This window comes from Bufo bufo, chromosome 1 (assembly GCF_905171765.1).
Source record: "Bufo bufo chromosome 1, aBufBuf1.1, whole genome shotgun sequence".
Lineage (NCBI taxonomy): Eukaryota > Metazoa > Chordata > Amphibia > Anura > Bufonidae > Bufo > Bufo bufo.
The window spans coordinates 173826305-173840900 of record NC_053389.1 but is presented as its reverse complement, the minus strand read 5'-3'; the positions used below and the strand labels follow the sequence as shown (position 1 = coordinate 173840900).

The following is a 14596-nucleotide window of genomic DNA, read 5'->3' as shown; positions in this document are numbered from 1 at the left end:
TGACCTGTAATATGACATCATACATAACACTCCCTGACCTGTAGTATAATATCATATATAATACTCCAGGCCACGAGATATAAAGAGACTGAAAATGCAGTCTAATCTGAAGTTAGCAGGAGGAGCTGAGCAGATTGATATATAATTTTATGAGAAATTATTCTGTATAGTTTAATTCTTTGAAATCTCTGCTTCTTCTGTGCTCTGTAGCCATGTAGGCAATCCTAATCAGTGACTGACAGCCTTCTCTAAATGATGTGCCTACAGAAATAGCCATGAATCACAGATTAGGATCACCCAAAAGATCAATGAGCTCATAAAGAGCAGAGATTAAAAAACAAAATAATAATTACAAGCAGGGGCGGATTGGCAATAGATCCTACAAGGAAATTTCCCGGTGGGCCGATAGCCCAGGAGGTTGCTCAAGCCCTCCTGATGGCCCCCTGGGTAAATAACAATCTGGTGCTCTCAGCATTAATTAATGCTAGGAGCATCAGGTACTTATGCATCTGGTCAGCAGACGCAGATGCCCTCCTGAACTCAACTGTATCACCGTCCTCAGCATGTTTATAGGGCAGTACTTTATACTGCACTGTGGTATTTGGTTACTGGCCCCACCTACAGTGCCTTGCAAAAGTATTCACCCACCTTGACTTTTTTCGTGTTTTGGTGCCTCACAACCTGGAATTAACATTGTTTGAGGAATTGCATCATTTAATTTACAGAACATGCCTACAACTTTGAAGATTTTTTTTTTTTTGTTTTGTGAAGCAAACAACAAATAGGACAAAAAAACTGAAAAAGTCAATGTGCAAAACTATTCACCCCCCTAAAGTCAATATTTTGTAGAGCCACCTTTTGTGGCAATCACAGCTCCAAGTCGCTTTGGATAAGTCTCTATGAGCTTGCCACATCTTACCACTGGGATTTTTGCCCATTACCCCTTACAAAACTGCTCCAGCTCCTTCAAGTTGGATGGCTTGCACTTGTGAACAGCAAGTCTGACCACAGATTTTCAATTGGATTGAGACCTGGGCTTTGACTAGGCCATTCCAACACATTTACATGTTTCCCCTTAAACCACTCAAGTGTTGCTTTAGCAGTGTGTTTGGGGTCATTGTCCTGCTGGAAGGTGAACCTCCGTCCTAGCCTCAGATCACGCACAGAGTGGGACAGGTTTTGCTCAAGAATATCCCTGTATTTAGCACCATCCATCTTTCCCTCAACTCTCACCAGTTTCCCAGTCCCATCCCCACAGCATGATGCTGCCACCACCATGTCTCACTGTGGGGATGGTGTTCTGTGGGTGATGTGATGTGTTGGGTTTGCGCCAGACATAGCGTTTTCTTTGATGGCCGAAAAGTTCCATTTTAATCTCATCAGACCAGAACACCTTCCTCCATACATTTTGGGAGTCTCCCACATGCCTTCTCGCAAATTCACAACGTGCCTTTTTGTTTTTTACTGAAAGTAATGGCTTTCTTCTGGCCACTCTGCCATAAAGCCCAACTCTATGGAGCGTACGGCTTATTGTCGTCCTATGTACAGATACTCCAGTCTCTGCTGTGGAACTCTGAAGCTCCTCCAGGGTTACCTTAGGTCTCTGTGCTGCCTCTCTTGGCATGTTTGCTGTTGTGCCATGTTCTTTCCATTTGGTTATGATAGATTTGATGGTGCTCCTGGGGATCATCAAAGATTTGGATATTTTTTTATAACCTAACCCCCTAAGGGGGATGAATACTTTTGCAAGGCACTGTACGTCTGTTCTCCCTGCCTGCTTGTGACTTGTGCTGGCCATGCCTACTTTTTTTGCCCTGCCTTCTGTCAATTTGGGCATGCTTTCAACACGAGACCACTTTTATATTTTTTTTCAGGGCTTCTTTAAGTTCCCAGTCCACCAACGATTATAAGTTATACTAAATAATTTCCTATAAAAGTACAGTATATAGCAATCTGCTCTATAACATCCAGTCTGCAGACAGGACAACATTTTCATGATAACAGGCTCCCTTTAAAAGAATGAGGACCTATCAGCTCAACCACTTGCCATTTTATTCATATATTTCAAGAATCACAGAGGAACAGCTATACACAAAGTTATGGGAAAAGGTGTTGCAGAATTTAAGAGGAATGTCTGGAGTTTGATATACTATACAGTATAATTTTCTACCTGGGCTGTACTATATATATATATATATATATATATAAAAAACACTGCTTGAATTGTGATATATCATATATAATAATCCCTGCCCTGTGGTTTAATATCATATATAGGATAATTTTCTTCCAGGGTTGTACTGTACTACATATAATACTCTGTGAATTGTGATATATCATATATAATAATCTCTGCCCTGTGGTTTAATATCTTATATACTGCTATACTCTCTGTCCTGTGAGATAAGACTTATTACTCCATGTTTTTTTTATTATATATAAAATACTCCCCCACCCTATGATATAATGTATAGCACATCCTCCTATATCTCACATATTCTGGACATCACTGCAGTCTTTGGCCATGGCGCTGTTACTATCGGCAGCCTTTCGTCCTTTTCTTGAAATTATTAGCTCAGTTTGCTAGAGAAAATTGCAGATTAAAGCTTTTCAGAGCTGAGAAAATGGCAGCTCTACAGGATGCTTAACAATCCCCCCAGAATCTCTCCTTATCTATGTGGGACACACCGGAGGATCAATGCGGCTCCCTCCGTCTCCCCAAATGCTGTGTGCCTGACTTCTCCCTCGTAGCCCCCTCCACCTCCGCAGCTCAGATGCAAAGCGGCTATGACCAGGTAATTAAGCCGCAAACAATGGCCGGGAATGGGAGATTAACGCCAAGCTGGATGAAGAGGGAAGTTATTTGTAGCTAACAAAGGGTAGGTTGATTGTAAGAACATGCACAATACAGCAGGGCAAATACGGGGGGCGTCAAAGTGATAAACACATGGGGAGGTGAGGAGGGGTTGCAGCTGGAGAGTTTACGCCATGTGATATTCTGTATGATAACGTACATTCCGGAAAGGCTTTGTGGAGGAATCCGCCATCCAGCGCTATCCCTGTCCACACTCCTGCAGAACACCACTATACCGCTTCTGGCAAGACGGTTCCTGCTTTCTGTAGACTGACACTTACCTTGTACAATGAGGTGCACCCGGGAGGTTTTGGGGTGATTGTCTGTCTGCAGGGAGCAGATATAAGGTCCCTCGTCATAAATGCCCACATTCTGGATCTCAATGCTGTACTGGCTCTTGGTGTTGGCCACAAGTACCACACGGGGGTCTATGGACCACTTGTCATTGCCGGTGTATAAAATGGAGCTACGATTCAGCCAGGCCACGCGGGTCACTCTGTTGTCCAGCATGCACCTGCAGAGAGAAGGGGGCATGTAAGCATAAACAGAGACCAATCAGCCTGCACTTAATGATGTCATAACCCCCCCACTAATGATGTCATGTTCTCAAACCCAACGGCTCTGATCCATGACTAGCTCCATAAACACAGAATACTATACTACAATTCTATGTATCCAGTACGCTTTCATCCTGGATTTCTCAATGTCTCCCCCACAGTTCACCCTCTGCGTCAGCACAATGACAGGGGTGGCAGCACTCTGCTCTAATAAACCGCTCAGGGTAATATTAAGGCCATGTGTCTCATATCTCATGATGACCCTTCATCTCCAGTAATATCACACAATCTCTATGACAGGCGCTTATGAAACAGATTGTTATCTCTGATTCCTTGAATTATGGGCAATTCATTAATACATTTCTCGGCAGCGCCTTCTCCTATTGTCACATTGTGGCCGGAGGATCGGTGTGTTGTCCATGCCTCACTCCACCGGAATGATAGACAGAAGGGACGCCGCACTGACAGGGACAGGAGGACGGAGCATGAGATGACCGGGGAGGCCGCATTAAGTCTGGAAGATTCCTACACAGGGAGGAATCAGGCGCTGCGCTCGTCCTGTCGTATGATTGACACCAGCAACAGATGAAAGATTCATAAGAGGACGGGAGCGGAAATCAGCGGGGAGCATTGTGACAGCGCAGGTGGAGGGGAGACGTGAGCGGAGCAGCACACTGCTGATTGCTATTATTTTATAAAGATGTTTGTATCAAGGAGAAGCCATCCAGTCAGGGGATGCATGCTTCCCTGCACAAAAAAGGGTTAAATCCAGAAAGAGTGGCATCTAAATAACCTCCAGGTGTAGAAAAGTCTTTGCCTCCCCACTGCTGCGAATAAGCACTTATCTCACATCCAAACACCACTCAATAAAATGGCTGAATTGCCTGTGATTTGGCTTCAGCTGTGAATTTCTCAGACGTCAGCGCTTCTTGCAGCACATTCAAAAAGTTTCTCAATCTCTAAGTAGGTAAAGAGCTTTACCTCAGCAGAGAGGCCAGGACCAGGCAGGAGAGCGCTGATCAATGCCCCAACTTATCACACCACCGTCTCGCTCAGCAAAGACCTCTCGTAAAAGGTGGCTGGAGTCTCATGGAGTGGGGGGGGGGGGGGGGGGGTGCTTCGTGATGGAACCTTTGCCATGACAAGTGCCTAAAGTGAAATCTAGGTCCGGTGCCTTGCACATCACCCATTTTGCTATATGTTGCGGGTCTTCTGATTTCTTGGAATTACCCAGAAGTTTTGGATTTCAGCAAATCTAAAACTTATGGGATTCATCCCACACAATTCACTCAAACTAGCAGCTTGCATTTTACAGATCCAAAGAGGGAGAAAAAGGATCACATGACCTCTGGCAGCGGCCTTCCCCATAAGGCCTTGCAGATGGCCCTCCCTCTAGCACAGCCAATCATGAGGGACTACAGCCCAACCAGGAAATGCTTCTGCTTTGTGGGGATACACATAGGAGTGAGAGGACGTCAGACAGAGGATGAGATGGTAAAACACAGAATACAGATAGTGGATGAGAGCTGCTAAACTTCTCTTTCCTTCAGATAGTGGATGGTGTTTCATAGTGAGGAAAAGAGAACAGATAGATTTACAATAAATTGAGTCAGACTCAGTCAGTCAGTGTGCTAGTTAGGCAGGCACAGGCGGCCACTGCTGTGGGTGAGCACTGCTCAACCTATACAACTCAATTTCTTACATCACCAAAATTCATCACATGATTCACAAATCTTCTTCAAACATGTTAATCCTGGCTGCCTTATAAAACAGGCTTCACAGCTGTGACACCACTCATTGTGTTGCATACATATGATAGTGCCACTATTATGAAAGCGATCACTAGTATGCCGTAGGTGCAGGGAGCGGTGACTGTAGCACTACCAGCGCTTGCTGTACTCACCCCTCCCTAGTCTTCTTACAGGATCCGTACAGGGTCATTGACATTGTACACAGCAAGGGGTGGTGACTGCCAGAGAGACCTCTAGATCTGAAGGGTAGCGGAAGAGCAGGAGAGGTAAATTAATTGGTTTATTTTAGTTCTAATAGGGGACTGATCTGAGGTCTGATATGGAGATCTGATCTGAGGTCTGAAATGAGGGTGTGAGCCGAGGTCTGATATGGGAGTCTGATGAAAGATATATATCTTTTTTTTCTTATTTTCCACCTCTAAAACCTAGGTAAGTCTTATCATCAGGTGCATCTAATAAGGTGAAAAATATGGTAAAACCTAGTGCTGATAGCGTGGCATGGCCTGCATATACAGACGTCATGGATGTGACACCACTGAGTGTTTTGGATATATCTATATAGTGGCACCAAAACTTCTACATACTGTTCTGTATCAAACTTGGTTAACAATAAAATCAGCAACAAGCAGCAAAACAGTGCACTTCTAGTAGATAGACTGAGCGACTAATGAATTTCTTTCTTCATAACTATAGGCCTTGTGGCCAGAAAAACCAGCGCAGGCTCGGTGGTTCCTCATTTAAAAGTAAAATGTCTAGTAAAAGACAGACTGGCAACGGATTGGGAAATGTAAAGACGAAGCACCCGTTCCGTGGCATCTGCCAATAAGAATCGGCACCAGCATAAATAATATGACAGTCACTATGATACTACTAATGCTGTCTTGGCGGTAAAGATCTAGATCAGTGATCAGCAACCTCCGGCACTCCAGCTGTTGTGAAACTACAATTCCCAGCATGCTCCATTCATTTCTATGAGAGTTCTGAGAAGAGCAGAGCAAGTATGCATGCTGGGAGTTGTAGTTTCACAACACCTGGAGTGCCGGAGGTTGCCTACCCCTGATCTAGATGCTGTCCTAGGAGAGCCCAGAGTGTCATACACAACTTTTCAGTGCAATCGGGACACTTTCGATTAGGGTCAAATTTATTCAGACTGAATCGGATCTGATGGGAGATTCGGAGCATAAGTTATTGCATGTGTATGTGAAGACGTCCATGGCATCTGCTATTGCCACAACCTGGGGAAGATTACCCAGACATCACCTCACAGAACATTTCTCCAGCCATCCATCTTCTCCGTGGCCCCTGGATCTGGTTTATAATTATCAGAGAAATGTTTTAGCTTTTGTGCTAATACCTTCCAGATCCTAAATAGCGGTATCATCTCTTCTCTGCACCCCGTGAGACCCAGGCTGAAGGCTGCAGATAATCTCCCCTTCTGGAAAGACGTCAGTAAACAAAACAGGCTCAGCTCGTATTTGTCACAAAAATAAGGGAAGGGAATATGGATTCCCTATTGCCCGCTTCTCTGCCAGCTTCCACTCGCTCTCATTTGCATAACTATTAAGCCCTGAGACAATGGCTGATCAAAGAAGTCTGCATCTGTGGTGCACTCAGATGCTCAGTACAAAAAACAACATGCAAAGGACAAAATTTAGAGGCTGTGACCTCCCCTGAAATGACTGGGACATTTCACTTTATGCAGTGATGAAGGGGGAGGGCCAAGGATCTATCCGCGCACTGACAGCAATTCTACACGATTCCTCCTCACAGTCTTCACCAAGGCTGAAGTGTCTGAATTCAAGAGCTATTAACGTGGAGGCAACAAGCATCTGGGGACAGATAGAACCAGTAATGAAGTAGAGAACCTGCAGGTAATCTGGGGGTGAACCATGAGAGGAGCCAGAACAAGAAGGGATGAGAAGGTAGGACAGTAAGGAATATGGCGCATTAAATGGCTGTGCTATAAACTTCTATGTGCGCAGCCGTCTACGTCACTCAGTACAGAGAAGCAAAGACCAGGAAACAAGTTCTAAGGCAGCAGCACCCAACGCCGATCCACGGTGTCTGTGGACTGTCTACTAGTGGAAATAGAATAGTGGGCCTTAGGGTGAGTTCAGGGCCGTAGCTATATGGGTGCAGATATCATACCTGGGCCTTGAAGCCTGAGGAGGTCCAAAGACCCAACAGCCCCTCTGCTACGTAAGAAGACACTAGTATTATAAATGGTGCATGGTAGGTGCAGGGCGGTATTTAGCCCTAGCAATTGGACACAGACACAGTAGAATATTATGGCTCACTGACATAGGCTACAAGCAACTTTAGGCCTTCACTCTACGAGACACCGAGACCATCACTGTATCACGCCGGATTGCACAGAGATTCCATTCCAGTGTCTCATAGACTGCATGCTGAAAGAGGGCGAGTAGCTCCATGCATCACTGAAACGAGGTTACATGTAGGTGAGGATTGGTTTTATTAGTTATTAGACCATTATTCCTAAGGAAGGCACCATCACTCAGCAAGGGACGCACTAAGAGGGTAACTTTAGTAAGTGGGAGTGCACCAGGGGACACCATTATATAGCAGGCAGCACTAATAGTGCACAATTATTGAGTGGGAAACAATTACTGTGTGGAGGGCACTAAGTGGGTACCAATACTTAGGGGGACACTTTTGCTATGTGTGCGGGCAACCAAGGGGCACCATTACTAAAAGAGGGTCATTAAAGGGAATCTGGGAATCTGTCAAACACCCCCTAAACTAGAATAAGCTGTGTATAGTGCAAACGGTGCCGGTTATGTCATTTTTATCTTCACACTCACTTGCATTCTGACGCTGTACTCTGACAAACCATCAGTAGAGTACATAGAGAGGACTCCTGTGCTCAAGCACATCATGGACAGGACTCAAAGAGGAGTCCTCCCAATGCATTTACTTCTGGTTTGTTGGAGCACAGCGTTCGAATGCAAGTGACTATGAAGATGCAGTAAAAAAATTACATAACCAGACTCAGCACCACATGCACTATACACCGCTTATTCTAGTTTGGGGGGTGTTTTGAAGCTGACAGACTCCCTTTAATGGGGCACCACCATTATTTTGTGGACAGCAGTAAGAGGGCAGTTTTTGAGTGGGACACAATTACAGTGTGGAGGACAGTAAGTTGGCACTAATACTGTGGGGGGACCCTTTTGCTATGTGTGGGGGCACTATTACCGTGAGATAAGATAAGGGGCACGATTACGGTGCAGTGGGGCACCATTATGATGAATGGCACACAGGCAGGGCTACTACTATGGGGCATTAAGAAGCCACTATTACTGCTTCGTGTACAGAATTATAGCATGGGCCGGTATTACCATGTGGTGCATTGAGGAAGCAGCAAACTGCAGAAACAAGTGGTGGATGAAGTTAAGGCAGTGTGGGCAGGATAGAAGATAATGGGAAAGTGAGGGACTACAATCAGAGAAGACGTCACCTGTGAGTCACCAAATGTCATTGTTTATTCTGCCTTTGGCCTCGTGCACACAATCGTATTTTGTATCTGTGTCCGATCAGCATCTTTTTATTGATTGCACTCATTAATTCAATGTCATCTGTGTGCCTGTTTCACAAATTATATGTATAAAGAAAGAAAAAAAGACATACAGCGCCTCTTGTGTGGTATCGCCTGGGTTGATGTATTAATATAAATAACAATATATGCGCTTACCAGACGCTGTTGTGAGCAGTCACAACAGCTATGAAGGCCTTGCTGGTCTCTAACCCTTTTTTCACAAATTATAGAACATGTCCAATTACTGTCCATACTGCAGACAAGAATAGTCATTTTTAGAAGTGGGAGTGAGAAATATGCAGATTGCACAAGGAAATCCATGGTTTGCGAACCGCAAAACGGTGTGCATGAAGATTTTGACTGCATTTAATCAATATTTTATTAATTTGCCATTTCTGCAGTGTGATGGTACTCTGTGGGCTGCTTGTGTAGTAAATGACCACTATATCATCACTGTATTCAGTCTCTCTATATTGGTAGCATATGGCGATCACAATCAAATTCTTGTGGTATTACATAGGTGTATGTATTTATGGTAAAGGAAGCACTTTAATAATGTCTTTTACTCATTTGTTGAGCCTAATTTATTAAGAGGCAGATGCCAGTCACACCTCTGGCACTCTGTGCGCCAGAAACTCAAATCTACAGCTGTAAGTTTCAGGCATAAGTTATAGTAAATCCGGTGTGTAAATATGGTGTGCAGCATAATCGGCGACATTTTAACATCACAATAGTGGTGAAAACCCTTTGAAAAATGTCCCCCATAGTTTTCCGCAGGGAGGAGATACATACTTATTACCTCCTCCTGCTGTGAACAGGGAAGAAACGTATATCTATGTAAGAGTACCCCTATGCAGAGACCTGGGTGTGCGGAGAGTGCAGGTGTGACCAGTAGAACTCAGCTCAGTAGATGAACGTGAACATTGTTATACACTTTGTCCACCAGGTGGTGCCATACTATGCAAGTAAATGGCATTACTCTTCACAGGTTTTTATTTTATTTATTTTTTTACCGCATGTAATTGGCAAATATGCTTCATTTTTTACCATCTACAAAATAAATGTGAAATTATAATGGCGGGACAAACCAGGGGTTTAACTGTATACCAGCTCAAGTGCAGCATGGCGTGCAGCAAAGGAATGTCATACTGTAAATGTCACTAAGTGGCATTTCCATTTATCAATCCTGAGCCTGGTAACAATTATTTTTACGGGATCACAATTGATAAATTATAGTTTTATGACTGATCTTCTCCTGACCAATTATCATGACGAGTGCTCATAAATGATCATGGTGATAATTAGCAAACGTAAATGGGTTTTTAATGGGGGGTGTACTCAAGCTTAGTGAGTAAAGCAGCGTGCTATAAATATGACCCTTGGTAGCTGGGGTTTTTGTTACAGATTTTATACTGGGCCTAGGAACTTGATGTTAGGTTTACACATCACTAAATCACGGCAAAAACACCACAAATTAGGAGCATCATCCGGCAGCGCAGGGGACAGGGCTTCTCAAGAATTATAAAACCAGAATTCCTTGGTGAGGCCATTCTGGAGAGACAACCTCTCCAAAAGATGGTGAGCACAGGTGAGTCAGGAAAGGAGATTCAGATTGTGACCACAGTGCGCCCTCCGGCTCGTGTCTCGGGCCACACAAGGGCAGTAGGAGGACCGAACACACATATGTCATAATGGAAGGAGGACAGAAGCTCCTTCAAAGCTCAGGTCCGGACGGCGGACCACACAGGAGGAAGAAGGCCACAGCGCTGAAGGGGTCTCAGAATATTTCATGTTCCAGCTGCATTATGGTGCCCACAAAAACTCTTGTGAATCCAATTTAAGAACAGATTACCTCCTCTCACTTACTTCATTTGAAGCAATTACATGTTAATTTTCATTGAAGCTCCCCTAATGCATACCAATCGCTGCTTCCACTTTCCCGGAATATTTTAAGAAGCGGCTCGCTCTGACAGCACACCGATTTAACCCCTCACCTCCCATCAGCTGCACTCATCCAGCTCCTCCCGTAATGCATCATCAATTACATGCGGACAATGTAGAGGGACTATATGTCCAAAGGTATACATTTATGGCTCCATGTCTATGGCTCTAAGTCTCTATATGTCTTCATGTATATATCTATAGGTATACGTCTATGGCTGTAAGTATAGATATATGTCTATAGCTCTGTGTCTATATGTATATACAAATGTCTGGGTCTGTAGGTATACGTCTATCGCTGTAAGTCTATATGGTTATTTGCACTGCAATCTGCGACTTTTCTCCACTCACCCGGGTCTAAAAAAGGGGCATGGCGTGGGCAGGGAAGGCGACGGATCAGCAGGCCAGTCTCATTTATCATTTTTTGCGCTGGTTTCAGGCATAGAAAATGGTCTAAATTTAATGCCAGCTCGGAAGCTGTCTTACATTTAGACCGGCAGTGGATGCACCGAGGTTATGTAAGTTAGCGTTTAAAATGACGGTCTTAATAAATGACCCTATATATACTAATATACTGTATATATATATATATATATATATATATATATATATATATACTGTTTGTGTGCGACGTTAAAATATATATCGACAGAAGACCTCTACAGCACCTGACCCCCTTAACAGTGACCTCAACAGCACCCCACCCTTTAACACTGACCCCCCACAGTGCCCCACTTCCTTAAAATGGGACCTCCACAGCAGCCCACCCCCTTAACTTTGACCTTCACACCAGCCTACCCCTTTAACAGTCAGTTCCACAGCACCCCATCCCCTTGACAGTGACCTCCACAGGGGCCCACCCCCTTAACGGTGACCTCTACAGCACCCAGTCCCTTAACAGTGACCTCCATAGGGGACAGTCCCATTAACTGTGACCTCCACAATTCCCTGCCCCCTTAACAGAGATCCACAGTACATGCCCCTTTAACAGTGCCTGCCAAAGTACCCTACCCCCTTAAAGGGGCTATCCAATTTCAAGAAAATCTCCCCCACATGTGCCGGGCCCCTCACAGATAATATACTTACCCTGCTCCCTGCGCCACTCCTGGTCCCCGAACCGCCACTGGTGCTTCTCCCTGCACACGGATGAAAACATCCAGTGTCGGGGGGGAGCAGCCAATGGCAGGCAGACAAGCTTCCCTAGCATCGCGGGTGATGTTTTCATCCGTGTGCAGGGAGAAGCAGCAGCGGTGATGCGGGGACGAGGAGCGGCGCCGAGAGCAGGGTAAGTATATTACCGGTGAGGGGCCTGGTACATGTGGTGGGGTTTTCTTGAAATTGGATAACCCCAACGTTGACTAAGCATTGCAATCAAAATCATATTAACTCACACATAAGCTATCTTATACTAAGAATGTCCTTCATTGCCTATAGCAACTAATCAGAGCTCATATTAATGACCTGTAGCAAAATAAAAGCTGAGCTGTCATTGGTTGCTATATGCAACCTGATGAATAAGCAGGCTAACTGCCACAACAGACAATGGCTCCTGTAGTTTGGCGGTTAGGTTACTAAGCGTATTTTTTGGAAAATAATTGAAAAGTGCAGGGTGAAAATTTCCACTCAAAACATAGTCTATGATGTTCCCAGAGTCACAGGAGGCGGCTGTGCAAAATTTAGCGATTGGAATAAATGCGACGGTGCAGATTCCTTTAGCAGACATACATACACTCAGCTTTATATATATATATATATATATATATATATATATATATATATATATAGAGAGAGAGAGAGAGAGAGAGAGTTGTAAGTCTATATGTCTATCTATAGGTATCTGTCTAAGGCACTTAGGGGCGATTTACACGGCACAGACTTCTACATAACTTTGGCGCTTGGTTCCGCCAGCCGTGCAACATGGTTTAAACTACACCAGCTCCCTCGAATGGATTTTGTTAACGAGACTGGACGGCCAGCCCTTCCTCTTCCAGCCCATGCAATGCCCCCTATAGGAAAAGTGGCATGAGCGGGGAAAAGTCGCAGATTTCGTCACAAAACCCCATTGCAACAAAATATGAAATACCGTACGCCAAAAAGTGGCATATATTTCTTAATAAATGAACCCTTTAGTCTTTATGAATATGCCCATGGCTCTGTCTATATGAATATGTCTATTGTTGTAAGTCTAGATGTCTACATGTATATAGCTTTTAGTCTTTATGCATATGTCTGTGGCTCTGCCTACATGTATATGTCTATAGCACTTAAGGGGTAATTTATTAAGACCGGCTGTTTAGACGCTGGTCTTAATAAGCCCTATATCTGGAGGTGGATCCATCGAAGTTTTGAAGAGGCACAGGCCTCTAGAAAACGCTGGAGCGTCCAGCGCCAGTCTTAATATAAGCTAGCTTCCTTGCTGTCTTACATTTAGACCATTTTTTTTTATAATTTTTTTTTTTAATTATTGTATCTAAGCTACAATAACATCTGTAACATACCATGAATGGCAATACCATTATCATGATCCACGCAGGGATCCATCAAGAAATAAAACTGATGCATGTTACATACCAAGATTCGGCCATAAACTCAACATAAAGTCAAGAACATTCTTCTGAAACAAGGAATAAAAATTTTTACGCCTAAAACAGACATAGAAAATGATGAATGAGACGGGCCGGCTTTCCTACCCCAATTTTTTAGACCTGGCGTGTGCAGGGATAAAGTCTCAGATTGCAGCAGAACTAACCGTTGGGCCACAATCTGCGCCATAAATACACCTAATATAGGCGTGTTTCTGGATAATAAATGACCCCCTTAGTCTATATATGAATATGCCCATTTCTCTATCTATATTTATATGGCTTGTAGCCTTTTTGTATATGTGCTCTACAGCACTGGGTCTGTTGCTTTCATCTGCAGAAGGACATTCGCTCTCTGCAGCTCAGGTCCTGCTGGCACTGGGAGCCGCTGAATATCCTGCTCCACATTCGCCTCATGCTGAGGAAGATTTTGTCGTATTAATTTAAAAAGAAGATGAGCTTTTTATTATCAGCGGAATGAGAGCGGCGCCTGAGCACAAGAATCAGCACAAGCGTTCTCCGCAGGAGTCAAGTCAGCAACAATGACCTGACCGCAGGATGGAGCCCCTGCTGCCCAAGTATGGAGGAGGGGGCTCTGACTATGTCTGCCAAATCTAGGCCCTGCTCCACCAAGGTAATATTACACAAGATCGCAGATAATTCAAGATCTCATCGTACTATATATGAACAGTATTGACTCCCCCCACCTCTGAAGATGCTCACCAAAACATAGAGTTCAAACATTGACAATCAGAAGTTAGAGACACACAATTGAATCCCAGGCACCAGCTATTGTATAGTACAGTCGTCACAGATCTGCCTCTGGGCAGTGACGTCATCAGTGAAGGCCTGATGTCATCAGTGAAGTGCAGCGCTATTGTGGCAGCCTGCATACTTGTGTCCTCTACAGAGCAATCATCCACTAACACAATTGTGGTTTTACCGTCATCAGGCGGAGGCCACAAATCAATCAGAATGAAATTCTCTATAATTTAACCACAATTCCTTGGTGCAGACATTCAATCAGAGCTCAGAATATTTTCATCCTGTATAAAGTTTGAGGACCCGGACAGGGAGGAGGCACACAATCTGCAAGCTCATTGGGCACAGACACATAAAGATCAGGCCGAGGAGTCTCTCTACCAGGATGTCTAGAAATGGAACAATAATCAGCCTATCTAATGGACTGGAAAGTGATGCGCACAGCATCTGCTAATGGAGCGCTGATAAATCGGAGCCCGGATCTGCAGTAACTACAGAATAACCAGAAAAATAAGGGTGAGGACATAGGGCGACTGATCAGACATAAGGGCCGGTAAATTGGGCACAGATATTCATGAAAATCCACAACCCAG

At 44.2% G+C, this 14596-nt stretch overlaps 1 protein-coding gene across 5 annotated transcripts in view; it reads right to left on the bottom strand.

Annotated features, from left to right (window-relative positions):
* LOC121001232 (protein CEPU-1-like) overlaps nt 1-14596 on the bottom strand; it is a 785191-nt gene that overhangs the window by 143131 nt on the left and 627464 nt on the right. For all 5 annotated transcript variants that reach the window (XM_040432206.1, XM_040432213.1, XM_040432231.1 and 2 more), the window contains one exon: nt 3136-3368. In XM_040432206.1, coding sequence (XP_040288140.1) covers nt 3136-3368 — 233 coding nt within the window. The remainder of the gene's footprint in view (nt 1-3135; nt 3369-14596) is intronic.